Here is a 22,632-nt window from a genome sequence, read left to right as displayed (position 1 = left end):
GAAACCGTCATTATTGAGTTGGTTTCGCTCTCCGTTATATTGTTAAACATTTTAACACGGCGCCATCTGAAGGGAAACATTTCTGATTGTACAAACAAAACAGAAACAGAAAGAAGAAAATATATTATGTAAAAATTCTATGGTTTCTTAACACATTTTACATAAAGTACTTGTGGACAATAAAACTTTAAAAAATAAATAATTTATTTATGACACATATATTTCAGGTTCTTCAGAACACGTTAGATTAAAATAGCAGTCGTAAACATTCACCAAAATTACTTTATTTCTTTATGGTAAAATATCGACTTACATATAATTACACACAGATAAAAAATAAATCATATTTAGAACATCTGTCTATCTTGTCTGTCTATCATCACGTATGACATAAAATATAATTTTTTTTTTATTATTTATTGACCAATAATAAACTCCACAGGTCTTATTTTCATCTCGCTTGACTTTAGTGTACTGTGTTTACTATTCCACTCATACCAGGTAATACCAGTTGTATCTACCTTATCTTCTCTGTAATACAGGCCGTTTAAGTTACAACGATGGCATGAATTATACCACCATCCGCCTTTGTAGCTTTGAGCACAACTACCGCTGTTTTTATCGTTGTCTTTATCCTTGGCACTGAACATCATGTTGTTGTGAACAGCAAGAGAATTTCCTAAAATAATGTCGAAATAAATAATAAATAATATATAAACAACTAATGTAGGATTTTATATACTGGAATAAAGTTTCAACTCACCCGCGTCACCCTTGTACGTTTTGTAACTCATTTTATATAGTTCTCTTTCACTTCGTACCAAGAACTCGTCATGCTCTGCATATCTTCGACTTCCTTCAAAGTCTTCCAGATCAACACGGAGCACCATATTGTCCTGATTGGTCAACGAGAAGATGATGTCATTTCCTAGCAGTTTATAATAAATAAATAGTTTATAACACAGTAAATAATTAACTATATCAAATAACACTAAATAATATGAAAAAATAGTAGTTGATCACTGTTAGATAAATATATAAGGTTTTACCTAACCAAAACTCCTGGGTTAAATTCCCGAAACCATTTTTGTATTCTATCCACGATCTATAAAAATTTTCAAATGGTTTTCCAAAATCTCCTCTTCTTTGGATCAACTAGAAATAAGAAAATCAATAAGATATACTGAGATAACTAACTTTTATAATTATCAAAATGAAACTTGAAAATATATATTTCTGTATTATTCAACATTATTCTGTACAAAATATGTGGAAACTGTCTGTAAAAATATTGATATGTTTTTTTAATTAAAACAAAACTCATTATTATGACATTTGGGAATAGAAAGTAGGGTAGTGGGCAGCGGTATGTCTGCGTCTCACATTGTTAAAACCATGTGTCGAAACCCATGGTGGTCAGAGCACAGATAGCCTATTGCCTATCTTCGCGATTAACTCATAAGAAATGTATGATCTAAATTTATGTTTGAAAGACGATTTTAGAATAAAATGTAATATGCTTTTAAATAAACTTCTAATAAACTTCTCAAGAAACTTAAAATAAACCATAACACAAACTCCAGAGTAAATTTCAATGTATTGTTAAACACTGTTGTATGTTTATCATCATATAAAAAGTGTCAGGCTCAATATAGATACACATTCCGATATACGTATAAAAAACAAAGTAGAAAGAAATGATTACCAAGTGAAAACGCATCTTATAGACTGTATATTTAAATATGATAAAGTAACATATATTAATGAACGGAATCAGTGAAGCAATGTGATACAAAAATAAAACAAACTTAATTGTTTTTTGTTAAATGTTAATTTGGTTCTAAAACTTATTTTCCAATTCTCTAATATAACTGAACTTATATAACCAAACAGTTCATTTTTCTATGAAAATAATGGTAAACTTTTATATAAATGTTTCAAAAAACATCCACTAACTGATAATTAACTGAAGCTACACTACAAAGGAAGTTTAGTTCACCTACCGTCCACCCTCCTCCTGATGTCTCCATATCACAGTATACAGAAATCGACTGGTTCATAAATCGTGGCTGAACCTTATAGACACCACTGGTTCGGTTTAGTTTTTGTTTATAGATACTGGCACAGTCTTCTGGTGGAGGTGGCTTTTGTTCCGTCGTCTGTGTCACACAAAGAAATTGTTGAAAGGATCGGTTTTGTTTGTGATTAACAATCGGTGGAAATGTTCGTTCAACTGTGGTTGTAGAAAACACATCTAAAGAATAACGGATAAAAGCTTTAATGTGGAAACAGAAAAGTAGCTGAACATACAATGTTACCAACAATAATATTGTAACATTTATGTTTAACATTCTAAAGTAACATGTAGTTATAAATATTACTTTAATCGATGTTCAAGTTTTCCGTTAACTAAAATACTTCAAGTGAAATATATTACCTTCTAAAGTAGAAATCCTCTCTCTAGCCAGATCTACTAATTCTGTAACGGAGTCCACTATTCCTTTCAGTGACCCAACAGTATTACAAGCTGTGTGATGATGGACATCAGCCTGGGTCAACACGAAGAAAGACAAAATACTTAGTATCTTTACAGCGTTGTACATTGTTAAATGGTTAATAAAACAGAACTGTTTCCTTATAGACCGAGATGTGAATCTCCTATCAATGGTTTTATAGTTGTATTAAACAGGATATCCAAAAAGGGTTTTCTTTAAATTACTACAAGTTAGAACCGTGTTAGTAACTGTATCTGATGTTTGTCACACTGAGTCCAAGAAATGTTTATAGTTTTCTAGTTATGGCTCTTGTCAATATCTGTAATTTCTACTTCTTTTTATAAACATTAGAGTTATTATTATCGTAAGAGCTGTTGTCTGTTTTATAATATTTATATTAATGATGCTATTGAACCTAATATAAAGTTATGAGATTTCATTGTAAAAATTAAAATTGGTATTACGAAGAACATGTTTGTATATTTTTTACCGCTTATAGTTTACGTGCTAGTTAGTGAGTTTACTCTGGTTTTCGTGCTGGAAGTTTTTATCTTAGTATGAACATAGCAGAAGACAAATAAATACTAGAAACCTATTTACACGTAAGATGTGATGTGATATTTTTCAGAAATTTCCCATCCTTAAATCATACATTTCTACAGAAGTAGAACAAAAACTTGGATACGTTTGTTTGTAACCAATATTAATACCGTACAGAAACACGTTCAAGCATGAAGACTATGATTTTTTTTTACCTTAAAGTTTTTTAGATATGTCTGGAAATTTACTTAAGAAACACTAAGATTTGTAGGTTATTATTATTGTTTATATGTTAGGGTTAGCTTAAAGGTGTCGATCTTTAAGTAAAATGTGAAATAAATCATACATAAAAAGATCCAAGTGTAAACAAGATACTTTTAAATATTACAGTGATATTTATAGTCTATTATTGACTGTATTCTTCTTTCAGTTATAAATCGTAAGATGGAAAAACCAATTAAATATAACAATATAACAATATCCATACATAGTCATTGAACCTGAAATGTTAAAGTACAGTTTATCGTTACTTTCTACTGTAGTTCTTATTTTATTTATTAACTCTATGTTTCATTATTTCTGTTGTATATCTTTCACAACTTTTAATTTTCAATACTTTAATGTCTTTAAAAATAGGTGGCAGCTCATGTAAAAAGTATCTAAGATGTCAATAAATTATCTGACTTATTTTATAAATTCATAATTTCACAATTATCATATATAGAACACTTGTTTTATTTAACTTCACGAACAACTCATAAAGTTTTCCCTCCTTTCCATTGTTGCACTACAGAAAGATGGTTTAGTATAGATAGACAAACATGATGGCCCTTCTTTCCCTAGCATATCCCTGTCAGACTTTTTCTTGAGTTAGGTTGTCAAATATTACGTATATTTGACACTTGTACGTGATATCCTGGATCTCAATCAAGGAATAATCGATGTAATAAGGAATGTGATATTGAACAACACATAAAGTATCATCAGGACAAACTTCTAATAACGAACTACACCCATGTGGTACTATACTAAAACAAGAAGACATTTTGTCGAAGCTAAATAAATACAGAGTATTCTGTCTGTAATATTTTTGAAATTATTAATTTTTAATATGGGATCAGATAGTTTGTGGACACCCAGCATACTATTATTCATGTCAGTTTTACTTTGAGTAATTTTTATACACATCATTGGACTATAATGGTTCAATAGAATCATGTAAGTGTACAACCAAACATGTAACTAATTTGTACGAAATAAAGGCAAAAGGCAGTTTTATATTTCACAAAAATAAACAAACTGTTCTTTGTGTTACTTTAAATATAACTAAGTGTTTAGTTTTAATACAAGTACAAGAAAGTTACAAAACCCTACACCCACAAAAAACGAACTGGCACTGTCACTGTAAACCATGATTTCAGAAACGTTTTCAGTTGTCGTAACCTCCACGAACTGATAAAGTTGAAACCGAATTTAATATTTTTAAAGATGTATTGAAAAAACAAGTAATTAAATTGAAATTTATTTTTAAAATATACATTTCTAACTGTAAATTTATACATCACCTACGATTCGATAAAAAAAGAACAAATGCCATTCTCTCTCTGTTGTTACTAGGCGTAGCAATGTTAGTTACATAGGCCATCTTTATCTCAGTGGCAATATATGATCCCTAAGTTTTTATTCAACCCCTGTTCAGGATAATCACCACCAGGAGGTCCATATCGACCGTTTGAGGATCTCTGCTTACCGATTTACTGGAATTTTATATGCAAAACGGCTCGTTTGGGTTGAGAAAATATTTTACATAGAAGAGCGAAAAACGTTTCGACCTTCTTCTGTCATCGTCAGATTCACAAAGAAAGAGGTAACTGACCGGAAGCTGACCACATGTTTGAAAGGGGTTGTGTAACTGAGTGTCGGAATGTAGAGGGCGGTATTAGATGTTGAAACGTTGTTCGCTCTTCTATGTAAAATATTTTCTCAACACAAACGAGCCGTTTTTGCATATAAATTTCTTAATAAGTGGGTTTCTCGACATCACTGATTTACTGGAATGTAATATCGTTTTAAATTTAATTCAAACTGAAATAGATGGCGCTGTAAACTAATTTTTCTTGGCATCTTACAACGTATTCTAAGTGAATGTCGTTTCATCATCAGCGTGAAGGAAAACATTTAAAATATTTGTTGCTTATTATGGAGTAAAATTTAACTGCAGGCTAAAATTGGGTCAGAATGTTTGTATTTCATAAAAGTGTTTTAAATATTTGATCATATTTGAAATAACACAATATAATGTTTGGTGAAAACATGGGATCCGTTGGTTTATCTCGGCTGTTGCATCGTCTAAAGTAAAGTAGAATAAATAAATCTTGAAACCAACCCTTATCATCGACATACATATCAATTTTTTCTTAAACTGACTTAAGTTTACGGTGTCTTGATAAACTGAAAGCAACCCATTCGAAAGGCCAACCATCCTGTTAGAAAAATAAAACGGTCTTAGCTGAAGATGACTCCTATTTGTGTCCCCTACCTCTACTATTCTCACTCTTAAATATCAAAAAAGATGATACATTAACACTATGAATTCCTTTTGAAATCTCAGTAACATCAATCACAGGTCCCCCACTCCCCAATATTTTCTTTTATCAACAGTTTAAGATATTTCTGTCTCTCCTCGTATGACAACTTCTTTATCCAAGCACCATTCTAATAACCCTTTCCAACAATTCAATGTCTTTCCTAAGGTAAGGAGACCAAGACTGAACACAATACTCCAGTGTGGCCTAACCAGTGATCTTTGCAATGAAATTATAGCCTCTTCAAGTTGTATTCAATATTTCTATACAAGTTTAACAGACTGATTGCCTATTACACCAAAACCCCTTTCTGTTATGACACTGTTAAGGTTATTCCATCCAAGTTATATTTGTAATTCAAATTATGTAACCACAAGCATTATCTTGCATTTATTACAATTAACGACCATCTGTATGTTCCCAACCGACTAAATAAACGTAAAATAAAATAATTATTATCAATATAAACAAATTCCAATTAATTAAAAGTAGTTCTGAATATTATTATTTATGAAAAGTAATATAATCAATATTTAAGTTTGTTGGTTGGAACATAAAACAATATTAAGTTACATGACTGTCAAATATACTGATATTTCTACCGTATCAGTTAAACAAAGACCGCAGGAACTGACAATATTTAAGACGCTGAAATCATTTATTAGATTATTAAACTGATGAACAATAATGTGAGATAAACCAAAATCTCATACTAATAGTCTTAAATAGAGGAAATATAGAAACGTTTTTAAATATTTTATTTTTTCATTAATTAAAACAAAATGTATTTAATATTAGTAGATAAAATGCAGCTTTTGTTTTCTAGAGATTGAAACAAAACATAGTTAGACGTCGGTCAGTGGTTGTTTAATTTATATTAAATGTTTCAGAATTTTGACATCGAGTATACAGAACATATTAGTATTTTAACTAATTAGTTCTAAAATGTTTGTTTACAGAAGAATAAAGCAACATTATAATTATCAGCCATGAACTGTTTTTACCATTAACCTTTAAGACAGTGTGAGCGGTTCATTGGTTTCAAATGTAACGGTTACGTATCTAAAGAAAATAATTTTAAAATTTAAAATCAAAACAATTAACAAGCACATATATAAATTAACATGCATTGTTATGACAGTGTAGGAATTACGCAGAAAACAACACACCAATTGTATACATTTTTAGTGGTTATTCTTAGCTAACGTTGTCCAGGTATAACGTGAATCCAGGTTTTATGGATGGCTTCTTTTAAAAACATAAAACAATAACATCTTTTTAACATCAGGTTATTAAAACACGTTGTGTACAATAAGACCTAACGTGTAAACCTTGGTTAGAGACAAAAAGGAAGATTGGGTTGTTTTTACTAGCATAACCGGTCTTAGAATTATAAACATGAAAACAAATCTCAGAGCCACTTAGAGGGCAGTAAGATGCGTAACCAGTGTTAGTATGGAAGTGATTTATTATTAAAATATTTAAAAACAAAAGGATGTAGCTACAGAATTAAGGAAAGCAAAACAAAGAGAACTGTGACGTTTTATAAAAACTTTATTTATTAACAACCATGATATCACCGTGTATAGACTGTAGTGGTTTGTAAGCAGGTTTATATATTTAACCAAATAATCTTGACATTCACCTTGATACAAGTTGATCTTGTCGTTTATAACTTTTTCTGGACTTGTTTTTTTCTTTCTAATTATTTTTAAACTTTCGTTTAATATTTCGTTTTTTGACTTTTTCATAGCAATATAAATTTTTCAGTTTTTCTCGATCATATTGGATTTTCGCTTCATCAAGGGAAAATGTGAAGGTTGAATCCATTTTCCCTAATTTCCTGCTGGTGCAAATTTTGTAATTATAATTTCTGTGGAACGTTCTGTATGACCTCTGTATACACACTATCACAGTCTTGACACGTTAGCTGGTAAACATAAATCTTCCTAAACTTTTGTTCTTTGTTATGGCACAACATTTTACCTAGATTGATCATGCAGTAGAAGGCTGGTCTAAAGATTTATTTGTTTGGTGTGTTATATATTTAGTAAGAAGGTTTTACAATGTAGCTCACCTTAAACCTTGACACTCAACTTAGACAAGAGGAGAATGGAAATTTAAAAAAAAAAAAGAAATCCAGAAAAATTCTAAACAAACAAACACAAGTTCTACCCCATTTGTCTCAAGGTGATTGTCATTGTTACATCTAGTTTCATAGTTAAACATAAATAAGCATGTTTGCAAACTGTATCGTCAGCATACATTGACACTTTCTCCACACGAAAACAATCAACTTTCAATAACCAGCACTGTAACTGACGCTACTTCTCACCTGTCACTCACAGTATACACATCCACACCACTATTATTCTGTCATTCCCAGTAGGTCTATCCACACTACTTTTAACCTGTCACTCACAGTATACACATCCACACCTTTGTTGTTTCACATGTTTCACATCAGTCACACTGAAACCCGTAAAAGCTAACACCAGTTACACTGACGCTCAAATTAATTTCACTCCAGTCGCTGTGACATCCAAAATAGTTTCACACAATATCCACAAGGCCTGGCATGGACAGGTGGTTCAGAGACTGCACTCATAATCCGAGGGTCGTGGGTTCGAATCCCTGTGACACCAAACATGCTCGCCCTTTCAGCCGTGGGGACATAATAAGTAACAGTCAGTCCCACTATTCGTTGGTAAAGAGTAGCCACCATGGGATCAAAGAAGAATAATGAAAGCAGCAAACCAAAAAGAAAAGTTGTTTGAACCACAATAGAGGTGAAAAAAGATCTCATAGCGAAGTACGAGAGTGGTGTTCACGTGTCTAACCTTACTACACAGTTTAGTTTGGCGAAGTCTACAGTCTGCACTATACTGAAAAATAAAGAGGTCATCAAAGGAGCTGATATTGCAGAAGGAGTGACAATGCTTACGAAACAAAGATCACAAACAGTGAAAGAGGTAGAAAACTGTTGTTGATTTGGGTAAACGAAAAACAGTTATCTGGTGATAGCATTTCTGAGACCATCATTTGTAAGAAAGCAAAGCAACTGCATGCTGACCTCCTGTAAAACTCCCCTGGAACGAGTTCTGATATAAGTGATGCCTTTAAAGCTAGTAGAGAATGGTTTGAAAAATTTAGGAAGAGAAGTGGCATACATAGTGTGGTGAGACATGGGGAGGGTGCCAGTTATAACAAAGACGCTGCAGATAAATTTGTTAGGGAATTGAAGGACTATGTAGAAGCTGAGGGTTTTATTCTTTAACAAGTGTTCAATTGTGATAAGACAGGCCTCTTTTGGAAGAAAATGCCAAAGAGGACCTACATCACCAAGGAGGAGAAGTCACTGCTAGGGCACAAGCCAATGAAGGACAGGCTAACTGTATTGTTATGTAGTAATACAAGTGGAGACTTAAAATTTAAGCCTTTGCTTGTGTACCATTCTGAGAACCTGAGGGTTTTTAAGAAAAATAATGTCCTGAAAAGTAAACTAAATGTCATGTGGAGGGCTCATAGTAAAGCATTAGTAACCAGGCAATATTTTATGGAGTCGGTCCATGAAGTGTTTGCTCCAAGTGTAAAGAATCACCTCACGGGAAAACAGTTGCCACTCAAGGCCCTTCTTGTGATGGATAATGCACCTGCTCACCCACCAGGCTTGGAGGACGGGTTAGTGGAGGAGTACAGTTTCATTACGGTGAAGCTCTTGCCCCCTAACACGACTCCTCTCATTCAGCCCATGGACCATCAGCTGATATCGAACTTTAAGAAACTATACAACAAACACTGTTTCAAAGGTGCTTTGAAGCGACCTCTGACACAGAGTTAACCCTCGGAAGAGTTCTGGAAAAATCACTTTAATATCCTCCATTGCTTGAGGATCACAGACAAAGCCTGGAGGGAAGTATCTTTAAGGACCATGAACTCAGCCTGGAAGAAATTGTGGCCAGACTCAGTAGCAGAAAGAGACTTTGAAGGCTTTGAGGCTGAGCCTGTTGTCGAGGATATTGTCTCACTAGGTAAGTGTATGGGCTGGAATGTGAGTGGTGATGATGTGGAGGAGTTGGTGGAAGACCACAACACTGAGCTCACCACGGAAGAACTCCAAGACATTCAGAAGGAGCAGCACCAGAAGGCAACTGAGTTTTGTGTAAAACTTTCTCCCTGACAAAGCTGTAGTAAACCGCAGCATAAACCTTTTCAATGACAATGCCATGTCTTACTTCAGAAACATTTTAAAATGCCGGTAGAAGCAAACCTCATTAGACAAGTTTTTAGTGAGAAATAGGTCCAGTGTGTCTCAAGCAGGTTGTAGCGGTGCAAAGAGACAGAAAAGAGAAAGAACCCCAGAAGGAGAGTTACCTGACGTTTTTATGGAAGATGACTCCCCTTCCAAACAATAATAACCCTCCTCACCACCTTTCACTTACGCCTTCAGCTCTCCTCAGCACAGGTAAAGTGCAGTTAAATTTTCATTTATTGTTTTTTATTGCCTTTATAGTTTTTTGTGGTCGGCTTTATGCATGTAAGTATTATTATACAGGTATAAATAAGCAATATTTTTACTTAAAATGCTTCATAATGCATAATTTTTGGAGGTCTGTAACGGATTAATTTAATTTACAGTATTTCTTGTGGGAAAAATTGATTCGATTTTCGAACAAATCGCTTTTCGAACAGCTTTCTGGAACGGATTAAGTTTGAGAACCGAGGTTCCACTGTATTGTGTTCAGTCTTGGCTCCTTATCTTACGAAATCATCGAATTGTTGGAAAAGGTCCAGAGAAGACTACCTAAATGGTACCTAGATGAAGGTGTCATCATACAAGGAGAGGCTGTAATATTTCTCTTTCTCTTGAGAAAAAGAAGAGTTATGGGGGGAATTATTGAGGTGTTCAATATTTTTAAAGAAATTTATAATGTTGATGCATTACGCTTTCTCCATGTTATTATTCTGTTCTTTACACGCATCATTAAATTAGACAAATAATTATTTACTTTAGCAGTACCAATATCATAAAACGCAGCTTTAAAGTAAATACGTGTTATTTTAGATTACATTTAGTTTACTTCAAGCAAACGAGAAAAATATCTCATAAAACACCAATATGTGGGGGAACGTGTTATCTTGTTGTACATATTAAACAGCAGTCAAAGTTGGGGCAAGTATACATGTATCTTAGGTGACCAAATGTGAAGATGTTAAGTATTTTGACTCTTTTCATGTTGATTCAGGCTGATGTCCATCATCAAACAGCTTGTAATACTGTTGGGTCACTGAAAGGAATAGTGGGCACCGTTACAGAATTAGTAGATCTGGCTAGTGAGAAGATTTCAACATTAGAGGGTAATATATTTTATTTGAAGTATTTTAGTTTCCGTAAAACTTGAACATCGATTAAAGGAACATTCAAATATAACTATTTGTCAAGCTAGAATGTTATACCTAAATGTTATAATATTGCTCTTGTTAACACAATATGTTCAACTACTTTTCTGTTTTCACATTAAGTTTTTATCCGTTACTCTTTAGATGTGTTTTCTACAACCACACTTGAACGAACATTTCCATCGATTGTTAATGACAAACAAAACCGATCCTTTCAAAATCTCTTTGTGTGACGCATATGACGGAACAAAAGCCACAACTATCAGAAGACTGTGCCAGTATCTATAAACAACAACTTAACCGAATCAGCAGTGTTTATATGATTCAGCCACGATTCTTGAACCAGTCTATTTCTGTATACTGTGATATGGAGACATCAGGAGGATGGTGGACGGTAGGTGAACTAAACTTTGTTTTGTGGTGTAGCTTTAGTTAATTCTGGGTTACTGGATGTTTTCGTGAAACATTTAATTAAACGTTTGCCATTATTTTCATAGAAGAATAAACTGCTTTGTTATATAAATTCAATTATTTAGAAGAATTGGAAAATAAGTTTCAGAACCAAACCCACATTTAAAAAGAAAAAAAAAATATATTTAAGTTTTTAAAAAACATGTAACTTTTTTATTTTTATCATATTTCTTCACTGATTCCTTTTATTAATATATGTTATTTTATCATATTTAAACATACAACTCATAAGACAGGTTTTCATATGGGAATCATTTTGTTCTAGGTTGTTTTGATGTATATATATATATATATCACAATGCGCATCTGTGTTCAACCTGACACTTGCTGATAAACATACAACAGTGTTTAATAACACAAAGAAATCTGCTCTGGAGTTTATGTTACAGATTATTTTAACTTTCTTGAGAAGTTAAAACAAATTATTTGTTATTCTAAAATCGTCTTTCAAACATAAATTTAGATCATATGTTTATTACGAATTGAATACAAAGTTACACAATGGGCTATCTGTGCTCTGATCACCACGGGCATCGTAACATTGTTTGTAACAAAGTGAGTCCTTACACTTTGTTTTCACGTATTTTGTAGAAAATAATGTTGAATAATACATTAATATATATTTTAAAGTTTCATTTTGATACTTATAAAACTTAGTTATCTCAGTATTTCTTATTGATTTTTTTTATTTCTAGTTGATCCAAAGAAGACAGTATCGTGTTCCGTGTTGACCTGGAAGACTTTGAAGGAAGTCGAAGATATGCAGAGTATGACGAGTTCTTGGTACGAAGTGAAGGAGAACTCTATAAAATGAGTTACAAAACGTACAAGGGTGACGCGGGTGAGTTTAAACTTTATTCCAGTATATTACTTCCTACATTAGTTGTTTATGTATTATTTATTAATTATTTCGATATTACTTTAGGCAATTCTCTTGCTTCCCACAACAACATGATGTTCAGTACCAAGGATAAAGACAACGATAACAACAGCGGTAGTTGTGCTCAAACCTATAAAGGCGGATGGTAGTATAATTCATGTCATCGTTGTAACTTAAACGGCCTGTATTACACAGAAGATAAGGTGGATACAACTCGTATTACCTGGTATGAGTGGAAAAGTAAACACAGTACACTAAAGAAAAGCGAGATGAAAATAAGACCTGTAGAGTTTATTATTGGTCAATAAATAATAAATAAAAATTAAATATAATTTGCAAAATTATATTTACGTCATACTTCATGATAGAGAGACAAAATAGACAGATATTCTTAACATGTTTTATTTTTTTCTCTGTGTGTAATCATATTGAAGGCGATATTTTACCATAAACAAATAAAGTAATTTTGGTGAATGTTTACGACTCTTACTTTAATCTAATGTGTTCTGAAGAACCTATAATATTTATATTATAATTAAATTGTTTATCTATAAAGTTTTATTGTCTACGAATACTTTAAGAAAAATGTGTTTAATAACCTTAGAATTTACATGTAACATATTAAATTCTGTTTCTGTTTGGTTTGGCCTGACATGGTTAGGTTGTTAAGGCACCCCACTCGTAATTTCAGTGTAGTGAGTTGGAATCCCAGTTGAATCAAACATGCATACTATCACAAACGGAGGGCGTTATAAAGTGACGTTCAACCCCACAATTTTTGTATAAAAGAGTAGCCAAGAGTTGGAGGTGGGTGTTGATGACCAGTTGCTTTCTCTTTAATCTTACATAGCTGAACTAGGGACGACTATCACGTATAGCTCTGATGTTGAACTGCGCGAAAATTAAAACCAAATCTTCAGGACAGGCGCACAAAGAATAAAATAATCACTATATATGAGCCACAATACATGGACATTGCCCTGAAATGGATCAAAATAATATTCAGTTTTACAATTACAAATACCAATCCGGTAAGAACGTAAGTATGGGGAGGAGGAAGAGGTCATAGAAAATATATAAGAAATAATGAAACAAGAATATAGAATGTAGTGTAACATTCTCTCCGCGTTGTAAATTAAATATTTTTCTGAAAAGTACTAAAGATAGAATAGAAAACAGATAAATCTGGAATTTACAAAATTTCTTTTTTCTGTGGTCGAACTCACATTAACTAAGTATGTAGAAAGATAAAATTCAGTATCAAGGAATATGAAAACTGTATAAATATAAAAAGTTAATGAATGATACAAGTAGAACATGTGATAGAGACATCTGTTATAGACTGTAATAACACTGAGTTAATGAGACAGGCCGAATTTAAAATTCAATTACAAATGTTATAAAGTATCGAAATAGAAAAATATATACATCGTATTAAACAAGGAAGCTGATTCAGGTCTAGATATAATAAAGTCCTGTGCAGAAGATGTTTTGCAATTCTGTGTAGTTTAAGTCTAGATGAAGCCACAGGAATGTTTATGTGAGAAAATAACCTCCAACCATTGTACAACCGTACTCGTTATGATAGTGCTAGAATACAATGAGATGTATATATAGAGATCTTCTTTGGGCTCGTCCCTTTTTTAATAATTATTTATTGTGCGATAATTATTTTAACGTTGTATTCCTCCTGATTGTATATACATATTTTATTCAAGTGTTATTTTAATTCATTTGGTAAGATATACTTTTAAACTTTAGATTGTGTGAAAGATACTAATTCAAAACTTCATACTTTTAATGATGATATTTAGTTTATTTTTAAATTTTGTGTTGAAGTAAACCTACTCTCTACCCATCTGTTTAAAAATACTGTTACACATGTTGTAAATGTTTGTCATTATAACACATTCTGTATTAAACAACATGCATTCACGGTGTGATTTAACTTATAAACTTACTTGGTGGTCTGTGTCTCCAAATGAATGAAAAATATTAATATTACAAGACAGAATCCCAAGGTATAAATAATAAACAAATATACATTCTCTAGGTAAAGAGGTTTTATTACATACTTGTACGAAGTTACAACTACAGAATGAATCTTCATCGCTAAGATTCAAACGACAAACACGTTTCGGCAAACTATGTGTAACAACAAGCTGTTGTTAAAATGTAACGTTGATGTTGCAAAAACATGGAAGTTGTAACGGAAACAAAAGTACAACATTATCCAATGTAATATACATCGTATCCTAAAGACATGAGTTTGTGAATAATTCTACTTTTAAACCGAAACAAATACGTGTCGATAAATGTAATAACAGATGAGTTAACTTCTAGAAAATCATTTTACATTTATGTTATGAAAAATAATATAGAAAAATAATAAAATTTATTTATGTTTTAACCAAGTGAAAAACAAACGAAATGTGAGTACACTTTTTATATACTTCTAAAATACCGTGTCTTTCTTTTTGTAATCAGTACAAACCCGGGTTTCGATTCCTGTGGTTTACACAACATTGTGTAGTGTAGCTTAACGACAATACAAACAAATAAAACTTATTATTGTGATAATATGAACCTTTTCATATTTAAAACATCTCCTTATTATCTTACTCTTGTTATGAAAGGTTTTAATTTTAGAAGAGAACGTTAAGAATTAAACTTATCTGCAATTACACTTCGAAAGTTTTCTATTATCTTAGAGACCATTAGTCAATAATTGTGAAAATTAATATAACAATAAATATGCTGTTTAAATCGTAAGAGTAACTTTACACAAACAGAACATAACGACAATAAACTATAAAGTAATCAAACATTCATTTAGTTATTTGTACAGCATGAAAACTTTATTAACAAATGGTTGTTAATATAATTTCTTTCTATATAACCTAATCACTTGTATTTATAAACTTCTGTTAATGTTAATACCTACACGTGATTTATGTTTTGACTAAAATGGTTAAATCAAACTTATAGCAATAAAAATTTTTCATAGTTCAAAGAGTGTTAACTTTTACATACAAATAAACATGTAACAAATTAATAGTGTCAACATTTGTATTTTTCTTCTGCATATTAATTAAAATACAATTTTTAATGAAATATTTACATGTTAGTAATTATTTATTGACCAATAATAAACTCCACAGGTCTTGTTTTCATCTCGCTTCTCTTTATGGTACTGTGATTCCTTTTCCAGTAATACCAGTAGCATCTACCTTGTCTTCTGTGTAATACAAACCGTTTAAGTTAGTACTGTGACAGTTATTGTACCACCATCCGCCTTTGTACCTTTGAGCACAACTTCCACTGTTTTTATCGTTGTCTTTGTCCTTGGTACTGAACATCATGTTGTTGTGGGAAGCGAGAGAATTGCCTAAAGTAATATCGAAATAATTAATAAATAATACATAAACAACTAATGTAGGATGTAATATACTGGAATAAAGTATAAACTCACCCGCGTCACCCTTGTACGTTTTGTAAATCATTTTATAGAGTTCTCTTTCACTTCGTACCAAAAACTCATCATACTCTGCATATCTTTGACTTCCTTCAAAGTCTTCCAGATCAACACGGAGCACCATGTTGTCCTGATTGGTCAACGAGAAAATAACATCATTTCCTGGAACAGAAGCAGTATATAATAAATAAATAGTTTATAAGACAGTAAATAATTACCACTATCAAATAACACTAAATAACATATAAATAAATAATATGTTAATTTCTGTTAGATAAATATATAACGTTTTACCTAACCAAAACTCCTGGGTTAAATTTCCAAAACCATTTTTGTATTCTACCCACGATCTGTAAAAAAATTTTCAGTTGGTTTTCCAAAATCTCCTCTTCTTTGGATCAACTATAAATAAGAAAATCAATAAGAAATTATGAAAAAACGTAACGTGTTCTTGGATGTGAGAAAATATAACATCTGTGTTTTAAAATGTTATAAGTACCAAAATGAAACTTTAAGATATACATTCCTGTATTATCGTTCAACTTTAGTATGAGTTTATGTGAAAACTGTCTAAAAACGAAAAGTTTTTGAATTTAAACATATTTCATTCATACGATCTCAGTTTTTGTTTCTTGGATGATTTCAGGATAATATTATCGTAACATCAAGATAAAATACAGAGTAGATTCCTCTGTGTTATTAAACTCTTATATGTTTATCATCATGCAGAAAATGTCAGGTTCAACACAAATACACATTCTGAAATATAAATGAAAACAAACAAAAACGAAATGATTACCAAGTGAAAACACGTCTAATGAGCTGTAAATTTAGTATGATAAAATAACATATATTAATGAACGGAATAAATGAAAAAATATGATAAAAATTTAAAAGAAAAACGTAGCTTGTTCTAAACAAACTTTTTTTTTTTTTTAAATGTGCGGTTGGTCCTGATACTTATTTTCCATTTCTTATAAATTACTGAATTTATATAACAAAGCAGTTTCGTCTTCTATGAAAATTATGGAAAAATTTTAATTAAATGTTTCATGAAAACAATCAGTAACTAAAAATTAACTAAAACTATACCACAAAGGAAAGTTTAGTTCACTTACTGTCCACCCTCCTCCCGATGTTTCCATATCACAGTATATAGAAATTGACTGGTTTAAAAACCGTGGTTAAATCTTGTAAACACCACTGGTTCTTTTTAGTTTTTGTTTATAGATACTGGCACAGTCTTCTGGTAGAGGTGGCTTTTTGTTCCGTTGTCTGTGTCACACAAAGAAATTGTTGAAAGGATCGGTTTTGTTTGTGATTAACAATCGGTAGAAATGTTCGTTCAACTGTGGTTGTGGAAAACACATCTAAAGAATAACAGATAAAAGCTTTAATGTGAAAACAGAAAAGTAGCTGAACATACAGTGTTATCAACAATAATATTGTAACATTTATGTTTAACATTCTAAAGTAACATGTAGTTATAAATATTACTTTAATCGATGTTCAAGTTTTCCGTTAACTAAAATACTTCAAGTGAAATATATTACCTTCTAAAGTAGAAATCCTCTCTCTAGCCAGATCTACTAATTCTGTAACGGAGTCCACTATTCCTTTCAGTGACCCAACAGTATTACAAGCTGTGTGATGATGGACATCAGCCTGGGTCAACACGAAGAAAGACAAAATACTTAGTATCTTTACAGCGTTGTACATTGTTAAATGGTTAATAAAACAGAACTGTTTCCTTATAGACCGAGATGTGAATCTCCTATCAATGGTTTTATAGTTGTATTAAACAGGATATCCAAAAAGGGTTTTCTTTAAATTACTACAAGTTAGAACCGTGTTAGTAACTGTATCTGATGTTTGTCACACTGAGTCCAAGAAATGTTTATAGTTTTCTAGTTATGGCTCTTGTCAATATCTGTAATTTCTACTTCTTTTTATAAACATTAGAGTTATTATTATCGTAAGAGCTGTTGTCTGTTTTTATAATATTTATATTAATGATGCTATTGAACCTAATATAAAGTTATGAGATTTCATTGTAAAAATAAAAATTGGTATTACGAAGAACATGTTTGTATATTTTTTACCGCTTATAGTTTACGTGCTAGTTAGTGAGTTTACTCTGGTTTTCGTGCTGGAAGTTTTTATCTTAGTATGAACATAGCAGAAGACAAATAAATACTAGAAACCTATTTACACGTAAGATGTGATGTGATATTTTTCAGAAATTTCCCATCCTTAAATCATACATTTCTACAGAAGTAGAACAAAAACTTGGATACGTTTGTTTGTAACCAATATTAATACCGTACAGAAACACGTTCAAGCATGAAGACTATGATTTTTTTTACCTTAAAGTTTTTTAGATATGTCTAGAATCTTACTTAAGAAACACTAAGGTTTGTAGGGTATTATTATTGTTTATATGTTAGGATTAGCTTAAAGGTGTCGATCTTTAAGTAAAATGTGAAATAAATCATACATAAAAAGATCCAAGTGTAAACAAGATACTTTTAAATATTACAGTGATATTTATAGTCTATTATTGACTGTATTCTTCTTTCAGTTATAAATCGTAAGATGGAAAAACCAATTAAATATAACAATATAACAATATCCATACATAGTCATTGAACCTGAAATGTTAAAGTACAGTTTATCGTTACTTTCTACTGTAGTTCTTATTTTATCTATTAACTGTATGTTTCATTATTTCTGTTGTATATCTTTCACAACTTTTAATTTTCAATACTTTAATGTCTTTAAAAATAGGTGGCAGCTCATGTAAAAAAGTATCTAAGATGTCAATAAATTATCTGACTTATTTTATAAATTCATAATTTCACAATTATCATATATAGAACACTTGTTTTATTTAACTTCACGAACAACTCATAAAGTTTTCCCTCCTTTCCATTGTTGCACTACAGAAAGATGGTTTAGTATAGATAGACAAACATGATGGCCCTTCTTTCCCTAGCATATCCCTGTCAGACTTTTTCTTGAGTTAGGTTGTCAAATATTACGTATATTTGACACTTGTACGTGATATCCTGGATCTCAATCAAGGAATAATCGATGTAATAAGGAATGTGATATTGAACAACACATAAAGTATCATCAGGACAAACTTCTAATAACGAACTACACCCATGTGGTACTATACTAAAACAAGAAGACATTTTGTCGAAGCTAAATAAATACAGAGTATTCTGTCTGTAATATTTTTGAAATTATTAATTTTTAATATGGGATCAGATAGTTTGTGGACACCCAGCATACTATTATTCATGTCAGTTTTACTTTGAGTAATTTTATACACATCATTGGACTATAATGGTTCAATAGAATCATGTAAGTGTACAACCAAACATGTAACTAATTTGTACGAAATAAAGGCAAAAGGCAGTTTTATATTTCACAAAAATAAACAAACTGTTCTTTGTGTTACTTTAAATATAACTAAGTGTTTAGTTTTTAATACAAGTACAAGAAAGTTACAAAACCCTACACCCACAAAAAACGAACTGGCACTGTCACTGTAAACCATGATTTCAGAAACGTTTTCAGTTGTCGTAACCTCCACGAACTGATAAAGTTGAAACCGAATTTAATATTTTTAAAGATGTATTGAAAAAACAAGTAATTAAATTGAAATTTATTTTTAAAATATACATTTCTAACTGTAAATTTATACATCACCTACGATTCGATAAAAAAAGAACAAATGCCATTCTCTCTCTGTTGTTACTAGGCGTAGCAATGTTAGTTACATAGGCCATCTTTATCTCAGTGGCAATATATGATCCCTAAGTTTTTATTCAACCCCTGTTCAGGATAATCACCACCAGGAGGTCCATATCGACCGTTTGAGGATCTCTGCTTACCGATTTACTGGAATTTTATATGCAAAAACGGCTCGTTTGGGTTGAGAAAATATTTTACATAGAAGAGCGAAAAACGTTTCGACCTTCTTCTGTCATCGTCAGATTCACAAAGAAAGAGGTAACTGACCGGAAGCTGACCACATGTTTGAAAGGGGTTGTGTAACTGAGTGTCGGAATGTAGAGGGCGGTATTAGATGTTGAAACGTTGTTCGCTCTTCTATGTAAAATATTTTCTCAACACAAACGAGCCGTTTTTGCATATAAATTTCTCAATAAGTGGGTTTCTCGACATCACTGATTTACTGGAATGTAATATCGTTTTAAATTTAATTCAAACTGAAATAGATGGCGCTGTAAACTAATTTTTCTTGGCATCTTACAACGTATTCTAAGTGAATGTCGTTTCATCATCAGCGTGAAGGAAAACATTTATAATATTTGTTGCTTATTATGGAGTAAAATTTAACTGCAGGCTAAAATTGGGTCAGAATGTTTGTATTTCATAAAAGTGTTTTAAATATTTGATCATATTTGAAATAACACAATATAATGTTTGGTGAAAACATGGGATCCGTTGGTTTATCTCGGCTGTTGCATCGTCTAAAGTAAAGTAGAATAAATAAATCTTGAAACCAACCCTTATCATCGACATACATATCAATTTTTTTCTTAAACTGACTTAAGTTTACGGTGTCTTGATAAACTGAAAGCAACCCATTCGAAAGGCCAACCATCCTGTTAGAAAAATAAAACGGTCTTAGCTGAAGATGACTCCTATTTGTGTCCCCTACCTCTACTATTCTCACTCTTAAATATCAAAAAAGATGATACATTAACACTATGAATTCCTTTTGAAATCTCAGTAACATCAATCACAGGTCCCCCACTCCCCAATATTTTCTTTTATCAACAGTTTAAGATATTTCTGTCTCTCCTCGTATGACAACTTCTTTATCCAAGCACCATTCTAATAACCCTTTCCAACAATTCAATGTCTTTCCTAAGGTAAGGAGACCAAGACTGAACACAATACTCCAGTGTGGCCTAACCAGTGATCTTTGCAATGAAATTATAGCCTCTTCAAGTTGTATTCAATAATTCTATACAAGTTTAACAGACTGATTGCCTATTACACCAAAATCCCTTTCTGTTATGACACTGTTAAGGTTATTCCATCCAAGTTATATTTGTAATTCAAATTATGTAACCACAAGCATTATCTTGCATTTATTACAATTAACGACCATCTGTATGTTCCCAACCGACTAAATAAACGTAAAATAAAATAATTATTATCAATATAAACAAATTCCAATTAATTAAAAGTAGTTCTGAATATTATTATTTATGAAAAGTAATATAATCAATATTTAAGTTTGTTGGTTGGAACATAAAACAATATTAAGTTACATGACTGTCAAATATACTGATATTTCTACCGTATCAGTTAAACAAAGACCGCAGGAACTGACAATATTTAAGACGCTGAAATCATTTATTAGATTATTAAACTGATGAACAATAATGTGAGATAAACCAAAATCTCATACTAATAGTCTTAAATAGAGGAAATATAGAAACGTTTTTTAAATATTTTATTTTTTTCATTAATTAAAACAAAATGTATTTAATATTAGTAGATAAAATGCAGCTTTTTGTTTTCTAGAGAGATTGAAACAAAAACATAGTTAGACGTCGGTCAGTGGTTGTTTAATTTATATTAAATGTTACAGAATTTTTGACATCGAGTATACAGAACATATTAGTATTTTAACTAATTAGTTCTAAAATGTTTGTTTACAGAAGAATAAAGCAACATTATAATTATCAGCCATGAACTGTTTTTACCATTAACCTTTAAGACAGTGTGAGCGGTTCATTGGTTTCAAATGTAACGGTTACGTATCTAAAGAAAATAATTTTAAAATTTAAAATCAAAACAATTAACAAGCACATATATAAATTAACATGCATTGTTATGACAGTGTAGGAATTACGCAGAAAACAACACACCAATTGTATACATTTTTAGTGGTTATTCTTAGCTAACGTTGTCCAGGTATAACGTGAATCCAGGTTTTATGGATGGCTTCTTTTAAAAACATAAAACAATAACATCTTTTTAACATCAGGTTATTAAAACACGTTGTGTACAATAAGACCTAACGTGTAAACCTTGGTTAGAGACAAAAAGGAAGATTGGGTTGTTTTTACTAGCATAACCGGTCTTAGAATTATAAACATGAAAACAAATCTCAGAGCCACTTAGAGGGCAGTAAGATGCGTAACCAGTGTTAGTATGGAAGTGATTTATTATTAAAATATTTAAAAACAAAAGGATGTAGCTACAGAATTAAGGAAAGCAAAACAAAGAGAACTGTGACGTTTTATAAAAACTTTATTTATTAACAACCATGATATCACCGTGTATAGACTGTAGTGGTTTGTAAGCAGGTTTATATATTTAACCAAATAATCTTGACATTCACCTTGATACAAGTTGATCTTGTCGTTTATAACTTTTTCTGGACTTGTTTTTTTCCTTCTAATTATTTTTAAACTTTCGTTTAATATTTCGTTTTTTGACTTTTTCATAGCAATATAAATTTTTTCAGTTTTTCTCGATCATATTGGATTTTCGCTTCATCAAGGGAAAATGTGAAGGTTGAATCCATTTTCCCTAATTTCCTGCTGGTGCAAATTTTGTAATTATAATTTCTGTGGAACGTTCTGTATGACCTCTGTATACACACTATCACAGTCTTGACACGTTAGCTGGTAAACATAAATCTTCCTAAACTTTTGTTCTTTGTTATGGCACAACATTTTACCTAGATTGATCATGCAGTAGAAGGCTGGTCTAAAGATTTATTTGTTTGGTGTG

General features: G+C 31.4%; 2 protein-coding genes and 1 pseudogene across 2 annotated transcripts; 1 reads left to right on the top strand and 2 right to left on the bottom strand.

Annotated features, from left to right (window-relative positions):
- Positions 1–416: 416 nt before the first annotated feature.
- LOC143238487 (techylectin-5B-like) lies at positions 417–2,638 on the bottom strand. Its single transcript, XM_076478761.1, has 5 exons — positions 2,438–2,638; positions 2,004–2,254; positions 1,050–1,155; positions 764–928; positions 417–679 (listed from the first exon to the last, which is right to left on the bottom strand). The coding sequence occupies exons 1-5, from the start codon at positions 2,601–2,603 to the stop codon at positions 417–419; spliced, it is 951 nt and encodes a 316-aa protein (XP_076334876.1). The 5' UTR covers positions 2,604–2,638.
- An 8,226-nt stretch (positions 2,639–10,864) lies between these two features.
- Positions 10,865–12,845, top strand: LOC143239571 (techylectin-5B-like). Its single transcript, XM_076480766.1, has 4 exons — positions 10,865–10,978; positions 11,165–11,414; positions 12,187–12,332; positions 12,417–12,845. Exons 2-3 carry the CDS (start codon positions 11,259–11,261, stop codon positions 12,220–12,222), a joined length of 192 nt encoding a protein of 63 aa, XP_076336881.1. The 5' UTR covers positions 10,865–10,978; positions 11,165–11,258; the 3' UTR covers positions 12,223–12,332; positions 12,417–12,845.
- A 2,445-nt stretch (positions 12,846–15,290) lies between these two features.
- LOC143238317 (techylectin-5B-like) lies at positions 15,291–17,666 on the bottom strand (annotated as a pseudogene).
- Between the last annotated feature and the right edge of the window lie 4,966 nt (positions 17,667–22,632).

This window comes from Tachypleus tridentatus, chromosome 13 (assembly GCF_004210375.1).
Source record: "Tachypleus tridentatus isolate NWPU-2018 chromosome 13, ASM421037v1, whole genome shotgun sequence".
Taxonomy (NCBI): Eukaryota; Metazoa; Arthropoda; class Merostomata; order Xiphosura; family Limulidae; genus Tachypleus; species Tachypleus tridentatus.
Note: the sequence above shows the minus strand (reverse complement) of the source record. Positions and strands in the feature narration are given on the sequence as shown.